The sequence below is a fragment of the Salminus brasiliensis genome, chromosome 9 (genome assembly GCF_030463535.1).
Source record: "Salminus brasiliensis chromosome 9, fSalBra1.hap2, whole genome shotgun sequence".
Lineage (NCBI taxonomy): Eukaryota > Metazoa > Chordata > Actinopteri > Characiformes > Bryconidae > Salminus > Salminus brasiliensis.
Window position 1 is genome coordinate 36,165,110 of NC_132886.1, and position 14,942 is coordinate 36,180,051.

Here is a 14,942-nt window from a genome sequence, read left to right on the forward strand (position 1 = left end):
TTCTTCAGTCAGAAGGAGGCATTTGAACATGCAAAGGGGTAGGTCCAGGTCGAGGCCTCCTCCCGCCACCAGGGGGAGGCCCAGAGTAACACCAGCCACTAGTCAAGCTCAATGCCCAACACCTGTGCAAAAGGCTATATAAGCTCTCAAATTCAGTTGCTCACTGCTGAATCTTTTGACTCAATCTGAGCTTTAGTGACAGCTGGTCACTAAAGCCAAGGCCAAGGCCAAGGCATTTTATTGACCTTCGTACATCTCTTTTCTTGTTTCTACTTTCTAAGCTTAAAGCCCCCCCCTCCTTTCTCTCAAGCTGTCTGTGAGTCTGTGTGTGTTTCCCTTATTTCCTTTGGGATGCCCTTCTAGCTTTTCTGTTTCCGTTTTTTCCTCCTGACTTTCGAGGTGGTCAGTGTTCTCCCCTGACAGCCTTTGCTGTTTTCCTGCCGTTCTTTCCACCCCTCTTTCTTTTTCCACCATTTTCTACCCCTTTTAAGTTGGTCGGTTCAGCGACCGCACATTGAATCACTAACGTGGCAGCTGGGGTTTGAATCCGGGGGGGGGTTTATTTGTCCTTTTGAGCTTTGCCTGCTCTGAGATCCACCTCCTCTGCACTTGGGGCCGCTGGTCACGTGATTGAAAGAGCTCACTTAGTAGAGTGGCCATTGGAGGGCACCTAATGAGAGCATGTATTCCTGTGTGCCAGAGCTGTATGAATACATACTGAGAATAACAACACATTTCATTTGCACATCCAGTAACCCAACACTCCCTTCCCAACTGCTGCCTATGGGCACACACGTGTTCAGACAGTACCAACATCTCCAAACTCAGCATTCTGCTTTTCTTTATTTCTTTCCTTGTGGCCACATCTTCAGCAGACAGAGGAGAACACACACTGCACTAGTTTACAGAGACTGCATTATAGCTCAGCTACACCAATTTCTCTTTCCTTTCGTCCTTTCATTATCCTGGGATATTAGCATTATGTTTTCTGGAGATGGAACACATTATATTCCTCCTCTATTCAATAAATGTCCTTTCTTTTTGTGCTTGTTACTGGCCTCTGCACAAATTGGACAGCTACATTTAGCAGAGCTGCATTAAAACAAACCTCATAAACAGCATGCAGTCGCTAATCCTTTATTTGAAGGCTGCCTGTATTGGGACTTTTTAACACATACATGAGCACTGAATGACATGCTTGATTATTTAGCTTATGTAAGTTCTTAGTAATGGAACTTTTTTTTTTCAAATAATAATAATAAAAAAGCACTAAATTCATTGTAAGCTTCATTTTTCTCCACATGTAAAACTAATCCTATGTGAATAGGGCTTTAAGTGTATAATTTATGCCCCCTCCCCCAATTGCCCCAACGCTGATCCTCATGTTGGCAAAGAGCAGATGACCATGAAGGCATGGCTCAGTGGTCTAATACTCTGCCACTATGGCTTGGGGTTGTGAGTTAGAATCCCGAGCCATGCCCCTCTGCCATCAGCGGCCGGAGTCTAAGAGTGCACAATTGGCCAAGCGATTTCTCCTGTTCTCACTCTTAACGTGAGCTGGGGACCCGGCCCTTTCCTCAGAGCGTGCCGGCTGCCTGGCAATGCTGCATATGCGGCAGTTCGAAAAAGTGGGCGAAAGGATGCCTGAGTGAAGCCATTGAAAAACCCTTTTTGGTTACATTAAGGACTGTTGAGCATGAAAGCTGAAGGTACTCTACAAAATGAAAAGTTCTTCTATGGCTCCTCTCACAGAACCCATTGCAGCGTCTTTGATTTGTAAGAGTGTAGATGCTGAAAACTCTCATGGATTAATCTGCACACCTTTGTCTCAAAGCTTGTGCATGTGTAATGAACTGCCTGTGCAGGTAGCCTTCAGATAAAGTGCCACTGTGCATTTAGACCTGTCCATACAGTTCTAAGAAGAGAAGCATGACAAAAGAATGGCTGGACGAACAGATAACAGTCTCTTTCCCATGCTTGAGGTGCTTCCTTCCTTGTCTTGTCTTGTGGTTCTCCAGCAGAGGGTGCCGCTCTAGGCCTGGTTTAGGCCCTCTTGTAGACCTGCTTGCATACTGCCCCTCGTGCTCTCATCTCCTAAAGTTGAGGAAGCACATCAGGTAAACGTACACACACATTATAACACATCTCATTTGCACTTCCTGCCGTGTACAGGTGCCTTCATCCCTGTAAATCACTTAGCCAGGTGCGTTCAGCGAAGTTCAGTAATATTCAAGCGTAATCACTGACAGCTGAAGACTGACATCTGTTGTTGGTCTTTCAGCACTTTAGACAATCGGCAGCTGATTTAAATTGTTGTTAGCAACGCCTGAGATGCATAATCCTGATGCAAAACTGAGTTAATTGTTCAATTATTGCTTCCATGTTTCCTCTGAGGAACAGTAATAGCAATAAACTATGAACTGTGCTACTAAAACCGTCAACCCAAAAAGCATGTATTTCCCAACCCAGTCCTCAGGGACCCCTAAAAAGCCTTATTTCTGCAGTATCCCAGCTCCTAACTGATCTCCTAGCATAGCAATGTAAGTCATTTAGCTGTTTACATAAATAGCCATCTGACATGGCTGATATTTTGAAATCTATGAGGCTGAAGTGGAAAAATCACAAAATGTGGATTTTAGGTTGGGAATTGCTGATAGAAAAGGATTCTCTGGAGCAGATAAACATGAAATACTGGCATCATGCCTAAAGTCAGGGGTACAAAGCCCTCCATCAGTGGAACTGTATTCTCTAGAATGATGGTCGGTGCTCCATACAATATTTTTTGAATGAGTTAGGGAGTTGGGAATGAGTTGGGGTGGTGATCATTCACTAACGTTTTTGTGGCTGAATGCAATCAAATCCTAACAGCGATGCTGCTCCAAAATCTAGTAGAAAGCCTTCCCTGGACATGTAGAGGCAGTAACTCCTACAAAAGCAGGGTAAGCTTGTTTAAATACCCTTAGATCCATTTGGAAGAAACATAAATAAATGAGCAGGCGTCCCAATACTTTTTTTTCTCCATATAGTGCAAGTCATCAGATGATCATCAAAGACATAAAAGCATGCACTTAATTCTATTTGTCTGTAGCCTAGCAGCAGTTTGGAGAACTACAGCTAGTTAAATGAACTTGGCTTAACATGGCTTAGCTCATTCGGGAGGGTACATGCTTAAGCACTGGTGACTAGTGGTTGTTTGGTTTGTTAAGGTGCTGTTCATGCTATTTATTGGGTATTTCTGTTGCTGAGGACTTGTCATTTTGTGGACTTACGGAGCTCTCTGTTTGTGATATTACATGCAGGTGTTCCCGTCTTCAAATTTACAATGGTTAGGCTGGGACTTCACACTAATGTACACCTGCGACTGGCTGTCTAGTCCAATTTGCCAGGAAAAAAGAAAATCTGGCAAGTCTATGGGGAAAGACCTAGCGGGGAAAGGCGCCATTGCAAGCTGTACTAGGCTAGGGGGCTGGGGGGCTGTATTTAAATGCCACAGTATTGACTCTCTTGGCGTATTACAAACAATCACAGGTGTTGAGGTCTGCGTTGCTGCGTTGCATTAGGCTACGCTGGGGGTAGGGATCAAGGTCCTTATAAGTCTGTTCATTCGGTGGCCATCTTTGCATCCTGAACGAATGATGAGAGACCAAAACGCTGGAATCTAAAGGTCATATTACCGTTTTAAACACATATGTTAAAATACTGACAAAATCTCAAGAATAATTTGTAGCGTTTGGCTCAATAATGCACGGCTGATTTGCTTTGTTATGGCTACTGCGCTTGCGCAGATCTCCACACCGAGGGGGCTTTCCCCAGTAGAATGTCCACCCACCATCGCTTGCTTTGTTTTGTGTTGAAGGATGGGACCTTATCTGTAATCCGTATCTGTGTCCGGTCTCATTTATAAAGTCTCTGTACTCATATTCTACATGTCGGCTACGGCGTAGCTTACAATCAGAAGAATAAACTGGCCTTAACATGTATGCATGCAGAACAGTTTTCAGACTGTTCTAGCAGTTTCACTACCATGGCTTTTCTCAAACTTGCCTCAAATCTCTGTGTATGACCTGGACTACACCTCGAGGCTGGAGTTGGGAGGTGTTGCTAAGAACACATGCAACTGGACAGTCCAGTCCTAAACAACATGCAATCAATAATTCATGAACACAGTGGTGGTGTATCTGCAGGAGATGATGCGGAAAACATGCTTACCACATGAAGGTTGTCTCCGTCGATCCAGTGGGTCCAACCTCGGCCCTCAACCTCTCCTTTCTGCACACATTCCAGCCTATCTCCGTTCCAGATCACGGTTGTCTGATGGAGGAAAGACAGTACTGCACATGTAATCACTGGCCTACACGAGTGGAACTCTACAAATGAAAGAGGCTCAAGCTGTTGAAGAGATGCACTCAGACGGTCGGCCCAAAGAGGAAACAACTGATTATAGAGAGAGGCACACTCGCACGCACACCTACTGTACACAGACAGAAGCTGTGAGAAAGAAGATGAGAGAATTACGGCGCGCCCAGAACAAATGGATCTTCCCTTCAATTACATGGTACAGCGAGAAGGAGAGCGGCGAACAGCACGAGGGAGATGATTCAAACGGCCCCGGCAACGGAGCCTCCTTGAGGATGATGCCGAACGCTGACTGGCATTTCATTACGGAGATGGTGGGTCGCAGGGTGTGGGGCTGCTGTTAGTCATTAACTGGGGCCCGGCGCACGATTTCACAGGCCATTTCCAGCCGACACAGCGAATGAGTGTGAACAAAGCTTGGCCTTTAGTGGGGAGATACCAGCATGGTTGTCTGCATCCAGAGAACAAAGCGGCACTGACACACTGTCACTTTGCACCCGGACCGAATGGAGAAGGTCATCATAGACTCTCCATAATGCCAAGTTCCACCAAGTGCATGAAAGAAAAGAAAGACAGAAAGGATGGTAGACAAAAGGGTAGTGAAGGTTGATTAAGCAAATAGCCTTCTTAGTTTTAAGCTTGATGAACCTACCGTATATATGGTGATGTATACGGTTTAAAAACATTTAAATACCCCCTCTTTCTTTAAAAGTTTTAAAAGCACAATATTAATTCTATATTCTACTATATTTCCATAATTTACACTTACAAAATAACCGGAAAAGGGCCTAAGCAAATGTCAGGGGCACCCTAAAGAAGGTCACTTCTTAGTAAGACCTGCTTTGGCAAGTGTAGCAGGAGGATCTTCACCAATTCTACCTACTGAAAGACTCTCGTTGGTACACTGGGAGAGTGAGGACTGACACATGCCTCCTCTGACACATTCACAACCAGCCACCACCTTTTTTTAAACTGCTGCTGATGCATCAATTAACAGAAGCCTGTTCCAGCCAGCATTACACTGTGGCAATGCGGGAGCCATCTACGCACCCGCAAAGGCCAGTTGTGCTCTCTCAGGCTCCGGCTACTGATGGCGGGCAGCGTCAAATGCCCAGGATTCGCAATCCTCGGACCATAGTGGCAGAATCTTAATTCGCTAGACCACTCATAGCCCCCATACTGTGAAAATCTTAAAACCATCTTGCTGCACGGCTGTTTTGAGGTCTGTCCACAGATTTCCAATGCTGTTTAGGTCAGGAGACTGTGAGGGCCATGGCAAAACTTTCAGCTGGTGTGTTCAGCTGGAGATATCTAGTGTACATTTTGAGGTGTGTTTAGCACAGCGTGATGTTTGCTTTCATAATTTGCTGGTTTTATTAAATCCATTATTCCCTCTACGAGTGAAATGTTCATTGTACCACTGGCTGCAACACAAGCCACCACCCTTAACAGTTGGCGAGATGTTCTCACAGGGCTTGCTCCCAAAACTCATCAGGTTTGTTTAGATGTTCCTTTGACCATTTCTGATGCTGACTTTATTGATGCTGAAGGTTTCCTTCTGATGACTCTTCCAGGAAAGTCATATGTGTGCAGTTGTCGCTGTAGTACAACAGTACACCAACACTCCACAGCCTGATAATTCTTCCTGAAGGTCTTTTGCAATCAAACAGGTTTGATTTTGAACTGAGGAGACAGCTACTTGCTTTGTGGTCATCAGTTATTTTAATTGTCAGAGTGCTAGGCAGCTGCTTAGAAGAGCCTAGGGCTGTTGATTGTTGGCACAAGATTTGAAATTTGCATAATCTGGCCTTTCCTTATGATGACCTAACAAGCTAATTAAGGTCTGAGACCTTGGTAAAAGCTGAGCGTCTGAGAGCCCAACCATTCACAGTAACAGAACCTTAGACCAGGGGAGCCCAAACTTTTGCATGCCACTATATAAACACAACTTTGTCTGACCTTCACATCTGTGTTCTTTTATTTGACAAAGTTTAAGCTTCAACAGTATGTGTCCACTTTAGAGCTAGGGGCAGTCTAAAAATGACCAGTGTTGCTTTTATTATAAGTAGAAGATGTAACAGTGGTCTCTCTGTAAGTGCATCGGCTGTTGCTTGTGGACACATTATCACTGACGTTCCTGGAAGTATCAGCAGATGCACCTCCTGAGGACCATCACTTACGATGTGTCTTGTGGCCAACTCAGGGTCATCGTTTACCACAGTTCTCTTCCATGTGGTGAGAATTCTGTTACTTTCCATCACATAAACAAATAAAAGACAACTAGCCCTCACACAACCTGAAATTATTAACAGCCTGGTTGGATAATGATTTTGAAAGGCCGTCACATGCTGCAGTCGCAGTTGTATTTCTTTGTCTTTGGTCACGTAGGGAATAAAAAAGCACTGCTGCAGGACTGCCAAATTATGCTAACCTGCGGCCCTGAAATCCTCTCAATCATGTTAATGCAAGTGTGCAGCGCTGAGGCAGGGTGTAGGTTTAATCCAGCCAAGATGACAAAACTAGGCCGCACAACTCTTGTATATGTATATGACTGTGTAAAAATAGATAAAAAGTACCAAGGGAATCAGTTACAGTACAGCGCTTACAGAAACGGATACTCCATATTCTACTGTCTGCTGCCCCAGAAGTGCCTTTCAAACGGAACAAGAAAATCCCTCTTGCTATAAAGGGAATTAATATTCTATGTCTAATTAGTTGCGCTGTGAGTGGTCAACTGAAGGACTATTTCAAGGTCACTAGCATGTCTAAACCTTGGCCAGCTCCATCCCATTCTAGGACACCATGCTGAAACTCTGTAGAAACATCAGAGTTGTGAACCTTGCCCCTGCCAACTGCATTCACTTCGGGTCATTTAGAAAAACTAGCAGAGCCGTCGCTTTAAGAAGCTTTTTAAGCTACTGTAATTAAGCAGCTTTTTCCAAGGATCTGTGCTTTACATAAGTACTTGTGTTTTGGGGAATTTACACTGGGGTGGGGTGGAGGGTAGTCTTTTTACCTGGTGGGTGGTAGTGAGAAATGCCTACTATATGATGCCCATTCTAGAATTGTGAAGACATCCAAGTAAGGAAAGATTTAACTCATCAGTCACTCTGTTATCGTTAAATTGTCATTGACCATAGCAGAGGTCATATTTTCCACCCTTCCATGCCTTTAATCTATAAGCTGACTAGATTTCAACACATTATTGGCTATAAAAATAGACTGGACTGACTCAGTGGCTCAGCGGTCTGATGTGTCTGATGTCTTTTGGCCATCAGCGGACGTAGTCATAGAGTTAGCCTGAAAAGGACAGTATAGAATTATCATCTTTGTCGCTGGTGCTAATAAGATCTCTGTGGGTGAACTGGACCATATTGTTTCTACAGTAAGATACATTTAGCTAAGCTACCCTAGCCTAACCTAACCTAAAATTTAGAGGCAGGCTCCAGATCAGAAAATACATTTAGCAAGAGCTCTGGCCGAGACTGAGAACAAATACTAGCTACTGGGTCCAGCACATCTAACTATGCTAACGCTAGCTGGTTGTCTAACAACTGATTAGATCACTTTGGCCAATTTTATGCTAATGTCGGACATACCGGCAAGAAACTGTAAAGAACTTTGTACAGGGTGTCTCATAATTCGACCAACAGCACAACACCACATGATAAATAACAGCATGATTAACTAGCTAGTTGCTTGACAGCTCCATGTCCTGCAGATCTATTTAAGCCAAGGCTGTCAATCAATCTGTTCCTAAGTTTAACCCCGCCTTCTTACGACATAGCAGAATAATTTGTTTTGCCATTTAAACACATGGGGATGGGCGGAGCTACACATTATACCGCAACCAGCCAGCAGAGGCGCTAGACCTGTGGTTGCTTCACTTTTGATAGACGTTGCGCTGTCCATGTTTTCTATAGTTTCCAATAACAAAACTATGGGGGAAAAAAACACCCCCACTTCTGATTCCAATCTAACCCCCCCTCATGGTAGGCATTTCTGATTATTGCTTAGCATTCAAAATACTACAGCTTTGATCCCATACAGATTCCATGGGAAACAGAGCACTTCCTGCCGTCCATATTAAAGAACATTGCTCACAACCTGTCTGTTCAATTTAACTCGCAGGTTTGCAAGTTAACTTTTCAATAACCTGAGCTAATATTTAAAGCAATTTTAGAGGCGAGGTGTCCTATCTATTACAAGCTTTGGGCTTTTTTTGTGTGTTCCTATGGTTCCTTGTGGAATAACAAGATCATAACCAAATGGAACGCTTCTATGCAGCCTAATTTATCTTCATGCCTGTCTATTTAACAACACTTTTTCGTTGTCTGGTTATGGATATTCACCTTAAACTCTAATTTCCGTGCTGTGGCCTGGGATGTCACATTTCTTCAGCGAAAAAACACACCACACCCTGGACGATTAATGCAAGCAATACAGCAGAGCAGGAGTTAATGAGATAATCACATTCATTTTAAATTGCAGTCTTTGGCTTCTGTATCCATGCATACAGAAATAGCTCTGACAGTCCTACTTGGGATTTATATATTTTTTCCTGAGGATTAAAATAAATTCCAACTCTTGAAGCTTCAGCTAAATACATGTTCGCTTCTTTGAGATACATTTTGGCAGCCTTCTTTTCTCCACCTGTCATTTTACGTTTGCAATATGAAATGCTGAATTTTTCACTTGCACTCCAACTGAGTATAGTTTTGAAACCCATACCCCCCTACCAACACCATCTGCCTGCCTCAATAATGACGTATCTTCTCAAAATACTGACTTAACATGCTTTAAATCACATTATTTTAAGGGACTAATAAATAATATGATTAATATGATGCTACCTGTGCTGGGACCATTTCTTCAATGTTTTTGGACAGCCTAAAGCACTGGGAGGAGAGTTACATCATGTTACATGTTACATCAGCTAACAGATGCCCATGCTGGGTGGCATCACACTGAGTGATGGAGGTGCAGAAGGCACTATTGGTTTTCCACTAGCTTCCCACTAGATATAGCCTAGTGCAGCTTTACAGCACTGTACAGCACTGCTGTAAAGCTATGTGAAGTCGTAGTATCACCACAGCAAGTTAATATCTTGTGAAAGTCATCGCATCACAATAACTTAATATTTTCAGACAATAAGTCTTTATTTTGTTCAATTATGCACAAAACTTTGACAAAGTATCATCGTTTCTTCTCAGTCAGTCAATATCTTGAGAAAAAGTCATCCCGCAGTCACCAAGGGGGCCAGTGTGGTCCTACAGTTCTGAAGTTGGTTAAATGATCGTTCTGCGAAGTTACGCAGATAACATGGCCATAAGGTTTCCAGTTGGTTGGCCTAACCGAGAAAAATAAACTTTTGTCCAAGGGTTCCATGTTGGCCCCACACATGGATGCCCAACAGGGTCAATTATGGGACCAGGAAGGGCTAAACAGGGGGCCCACCTCGGCTGCACATACGGCTGTAATGATGGGGTGCATTTGGTAATCCCAACTGGGTCCCGGTAACAATACATGCCCAACAAACCCACCCATCAGAGCCCATGCCTGCCCTGAACCCATCTAGCCCCACATGAGCACATTGGCTGGGTAGCTTGGAGGGGTTGGGTCTGAGCCTTGCGGAAATGCTGTGGGCCTAATTTGGCAAAACACTGAGGAAGGGAGGCACCTACCTGATGACTACCCCTGTGCAGAGCTTGCGATATAGTGGGTGATGGGGATAGGATGGGCCTTAAGTGTAACCCCAATTATTGGATGCAAGATTTTGCCATCTACCCTTAATATTTCACTATGATAATAAGTCCCTTGTTGTAGTTATACTGAGTTTTATGATTTATTTAAAAATGAGACATTTTCATCAGACTGTCAACATGTTAACAAAACCTCTTTGTCACAATCCATCAATATTTTGAGAAAAAAAATGGACACAGTGTACGCCAATATTTTTAGAAAATGTCAGTCGTGTCACAATAGAGAATATTGAAAATATTTTATATAAATGTATCACAATACATCAATATTTTGAGAAAATATAAGTATCGCATCACAATAAGTCTTAAGACATTTTGAGAAAATATTTTTGTCATAGGTCAACTATTTAGAAACAGTAGGTCAATATTTTGTGAGAACGTCATTATCGCATCACAAAGGCAACACTTTGAGAATATACGTCATTGTTTCATCACAGTTAGTCGACATATGGATCAAACGACATTACTACGTCACAATAAGTACATCTATCTTTAGAAAATGTCATTATTGCGTCACAACTAGTCAATATTCTGAGACGTTAGAAGTTAGGAGAAGCGCGTCGTCACAATTAGTCGCCGTGGTGATCAAATGTCATTGTTTCGTCACAATAGTTCAATATTTCGAGAAAGTAAGTCGAGAATTGAAAGTGAAAGTCAAAAAAAAACAAAACGTACCATACATTTCCTGTCGTCTATGCCTCTCAGATCCTCCTCAAACTCCTGGCCGATGTCGAACTCCATACTGTAGCTTCTGAACGCGCTGAAGGTCCTGATGATGAAGTGATCGCCGTTCTGGTTGATGTCTTTATCACAGAAGACCAGGGTGGCGATTTTCCTGACGGCGATGTTCACATCTACCAGCATTGCAAAGGGAAAAACCTGGATGTTAGAGGAGGATGGAATTGTTCCGTTCCACCTTAAAACCAGCAGTCAAACTGCTGCACCATTTAAGGTGGAGCGAAGAACTTAAAGACTTGAAGATAGCTAGCAAGAAGAAAAGGACGACCAAACCTGACCAAGTCAAACTCACCGAGAGCTTTCAGATAGTCCTCGAAGTTCTCATTACTGATCATTTTCCAGAACCCGTGGTAAAGACCTGGCATTGTGGTGGTTTTTTACCTAATGTTCTTCTTCAGGTCTCAGAAGTATCCTGAAACGGTCTTGAGAATGTTCGCCTACCCAAGTCCCCAATTTTAACCCAAGCATTTTAATCCTATTACTTAGATTTAGATTGCACAACCATTCAAACTCCCATCTCCCATCTCTCCACCCCCTCATTTGCATATATCTTGGCACTCGTTCTTGAACACAGTTCAACATAAAGAACAAAAGATGGGCCTTAAAAAGACACTGTTTAAGGTTTTAACCAGTGTCAAAACTTTCAGTAAAGGCCCCCGAATAACAGTATTCTAGATGTATTAGTAGGAACATTGACTGTATGCCTTAAAATAGTGGATTAATCCAACACTAGTACAATCTGAAGTGTAAAACCAACTGAAGGTCTCAAAAAACATGAATATTAGTAGGTGTTATGGAAAATAAGATAGTTAAGCAATGTTTATCTTGGGTAATGTCTTATTCTAGCTAAAGCTAGAAATGCTTAATGATATATTTTAAATAAATAAATAAACAAGATTTCAATATTTTTTGAACAACAAATTATATTTTACTTTGGCTTATTTCACACTATTAAAGGGTCCATTTGCATAAGTTCTTGTATTGTTTTTTTTTGTTGTTGTTATTGTTATTTTTTGAAGTATGCTTCAAACTCAAAAGGGATGCACATGGTTGGCAACATTCATAATTCATTTTATTTGAGAACTGTTTTTGGCCTTTAGCAGGAAAATACTTCATTTATTATACTATTGTTTATTATTTTAACTTTCCAGGTATCCTGTTTATTGTTTATTGTTTATTATTATTGTTACAGTACTACAATAATTAAAAACAAAACATTTTATCATTAATTTTTTAATAATATTTTATCTGCTTCTTCCTAGTCAGGGTTGCAGCAGGTCTGAAATCTGGAATGTGGAAAAATAAAAACCTGGACAGTCCATTGCATTGAGTTATAAGAAAAATTATTACTGTTCCAACACTTTTCATCACCAAACAATTGGGTGGTCGGCCACAGAAAGCTACAAAGAATCCACATGTACACAAAGCATAAAAACCACCTGCCTAAAATTGTGTAGGTCTACCAAACACATCAAGGCATGGCCTCCACACGACCTCTAAAGGATGTTCTGTGGTATCTCGCAACAAGACACTGCAGTTTAGGCAGCAGATCCTTTAAGTTTCTGTTAGTTGCAAGAGGGAGCCACAGTAGATTGGACTTGTTCACTAGAATGTGACTATTATTATTAAATAGTGTTGTTATTAGCAGTAGTGTTGATAGTAGGTTCAGGTTAGTCAGGACCTCAGACCCAGCTTAAAGTTAAGCCTAGACTCAGCATTGACCCCACTGTGATTCACCTCTGGAAAACTGAAAACTGGCCGTTGGCGTTTAGTAATGAATGAGTGTTTTCAATGTATTTGCCATGCTATCATTTTCTGAGCATTGAATACTAAAGTTAGTAACAGTAATGAAATGACAATTCTGCTGTCGTATCATGCCATCCTTTATCTACCAGTAAAATCAGGAATAGATAAATAAGCTACACACATTAAAGGTCGGTTTAAGGTAAATCAAGCATATGTCACTTCGTAAGATCTGTATTCCTTAGTGGTGGCGCTAACAGAACTGCTAATCTTTGAAAATGTCACTGAAAGTGCCGTACACCTCATTTTGGCACAATGCTCCCATTCACTGGCATGCCAAAGACATGCAACACTAGAGTGTGTTAGTCTTAGTGGTGCCAATCCCTCAAGACAGCAAAGATAAAGGCACTACTTAATATCCAAAACACTGCCAGCATGAGAGATAAAATAATCAGAGCAGACGATTACAATCGGACAGGCCTGGCCTGAAATATCTAACGCCACATTTCCCTCTCGTTTTATTATGTCACAGAAGGCACTCACAATGGTGCTTCCCTTTTCCCCCCACCCTCCAAAGCCGGATGAAAGGTCTTGGGAGAGCTGACAGCAGGAATGATACTGTGTACAATTGGAAACGGAGAAGCAATGTTTGCTCTCCAGTGTGTAAAGGCTCTGTTATTTATCTTCCGTGTGACATTCAGCAAAAGTCAACAAATCCCAAACTGGCAGAGCGCAGGCGTGCGGCTTTGCGACGAGGTGGGAAGCGAAGCTCACAGGGATCAGTGCTAAATCCCTTGCCGCTGGGCGAGCCAGGGAAATGATGGGCGCAAATTTATTCCCACACCGCGACGATGCACTTACTTTGAGATATTCACCTCTTTTAGGAAGGGATAATGAAACAGAATAGCCAGGGTCAATGACAGCAAGTTCTTAGCTACAAGCTGACACTCGCCCATGGCACTCCAAAGCACTTCATGTGACTCGGGGCCAGTGTTGGCATTTGCGTGACTATCATCTTATCATCATCTTATACACTCATCGAGCAATATTTCAGGAAACTGGGTAGGGCCACCTTTAGCTTATTAAACAGCCTCAATTGTTGGCATGATGGTGTCACACAGTTCCTGAAGAGTTCTACTGGATTCAAATCTGGTGACTGGAAGTCCTTTGAAGAACACACTGGAAGTAGCTGTTAGAAGATAGGTCCATGGTGGTCATATAGGGTTGCACATGGTTGGCAACAGTACTAAAACCCAAAATGTGCAATTACACCACCTCCACCAGCCTGGACTGTTGACATAAGGCAGGTTGGGTCCATGGGTTCATGCTATTGGCACTAAATTCTGACCTGAGTACCTCAGCAGGCTGCATTTCTCCAGTCTTCAACACTCCAGTTTTGGTGAGCCTGTGTTGATCCACTGCAGCCTCAGCTTTCTGTTCTTGGCTGACAGAAGGGGAGCCTGACTGGTCCTCTGCTGTTGTAGCCCATTCGCCTTATGGTTGGATGTGTTGTTGTTGTGCTTTCTGAGATGCATTTCTGGTCTTAGTGGTTATCTGAGTTACTGTAGCCTTTCTGTCAGCTCCAACCAGTCACTGCTGACCACTCTCATCAACAAGGTGTTTCCAGTTGCAGAACTGCTGCTCACTGAATGGATTTTCTTTATTACACAACTTTAAGTAAACTCTGCCTGTTTGACATCAACAATTATGCCAGTCACTAAGATTAAGTTTCCCCTGTTCTGATGGTTGGGATGAACAGGCCTCGAAAAGGCCATTAAAGCAACTTCTTATCCATTTCTTTATGGTCAGGGTTATGGTTCACCTGGAGCCTACCTGGAATAACTGGGCAGGAATACCCCCTAGATGCTAATCCATCGCAGGGTCATTAGTTAGCAATCTTGCCTTCAAATTACAGCTTCAAAATCATGTTGATGTTCCATTGACTGTAATAGGCAGGATGGCATCTTATTCATTCCCACTCCGAGCACATAACTTTGGTGGAGTTGCACCAGACCTCTCCCCAGAACAGCTTAATGTGGTCATATATCATACGTCAAAAGTTAAAGTAGGGCAAAAATCCTGTAATATTACTCTACCTCCTCAGTTCACATGATTCTTTCACTTCAGCTTGTCAAAAAATGCACAGCTGTCCATGAGGGGGCGTAATTTGTGTTTACCATGGTGGAGTAAAGTTGAATTATACTCGTAACTGTAGGGGGAGCCTAGACAAGTGTTGTCTTCAAACAATCAACTGAAAAATTACTTTTGTTTTCTGTGTAAACAGAACTATCTTGTAGGTCAACAACTGAAATGTAGAATGACACTTAATTTTACAGTTGGAAA

The 14,942-nt window shown here is 42.5% G+C and overlaps 1 protein-coding gene across 1 annotated transcript; it reads right to left on the reverse strand.

Annotated features, from left to right (window-relative positions):
* Window positions 1–840: 840 nt before the first annotated feature.
* rbp1.1 (retinol binding protein 1, cellular, tandem duplicate 1) lies at window positions 841–11,366 on the reverse strand. The gene is made up of 4 exons (XM_072688295.1): window positions 11,149–11,366; window positions 10,794–10,972; window positions 4,210–4,311; window positions 841–2,094 (listed from the first exon to the last, which is right to left on the reverse strand). The coding sequence occupies exons 1-4, from the start codon at window positions 11,219–11,221 to the stop codon at window positions 2,044–2,046; spliced, it is 405 nt and encodes a 134-aa protein (XP_072544396.1). The 5' UTR covers window positions 11,222–11,366; the 3' UTR covers window positions 841–2,043.
* Window positions 11,367–14,942: the final 3,576 nt, after the last annotated feature.

Coding starts and splice junctions, on each gene's coding strand:
- rbp1.1 (XM_072688295.1), bottom strand. CDS start 11,221: ATGCCAGGTCTTTACCACGGGTTCTGGAAAATGATCAGTAATGAGAAC. Junction 10,973..11,148: donor GGACTATCTGAAAGCTCTCG/GTGAGTTTGACT, acceptor CAATGCTGGTAG/ATGTGAACATCGCCGTCAGG. Junction 2,095..4,209: donor ACGGAGACAACCTTCATGTG/GTAAGCATGTTT, acceptor CCTCAACTTTAG/GAGATGAGAGCACGAGGGGC.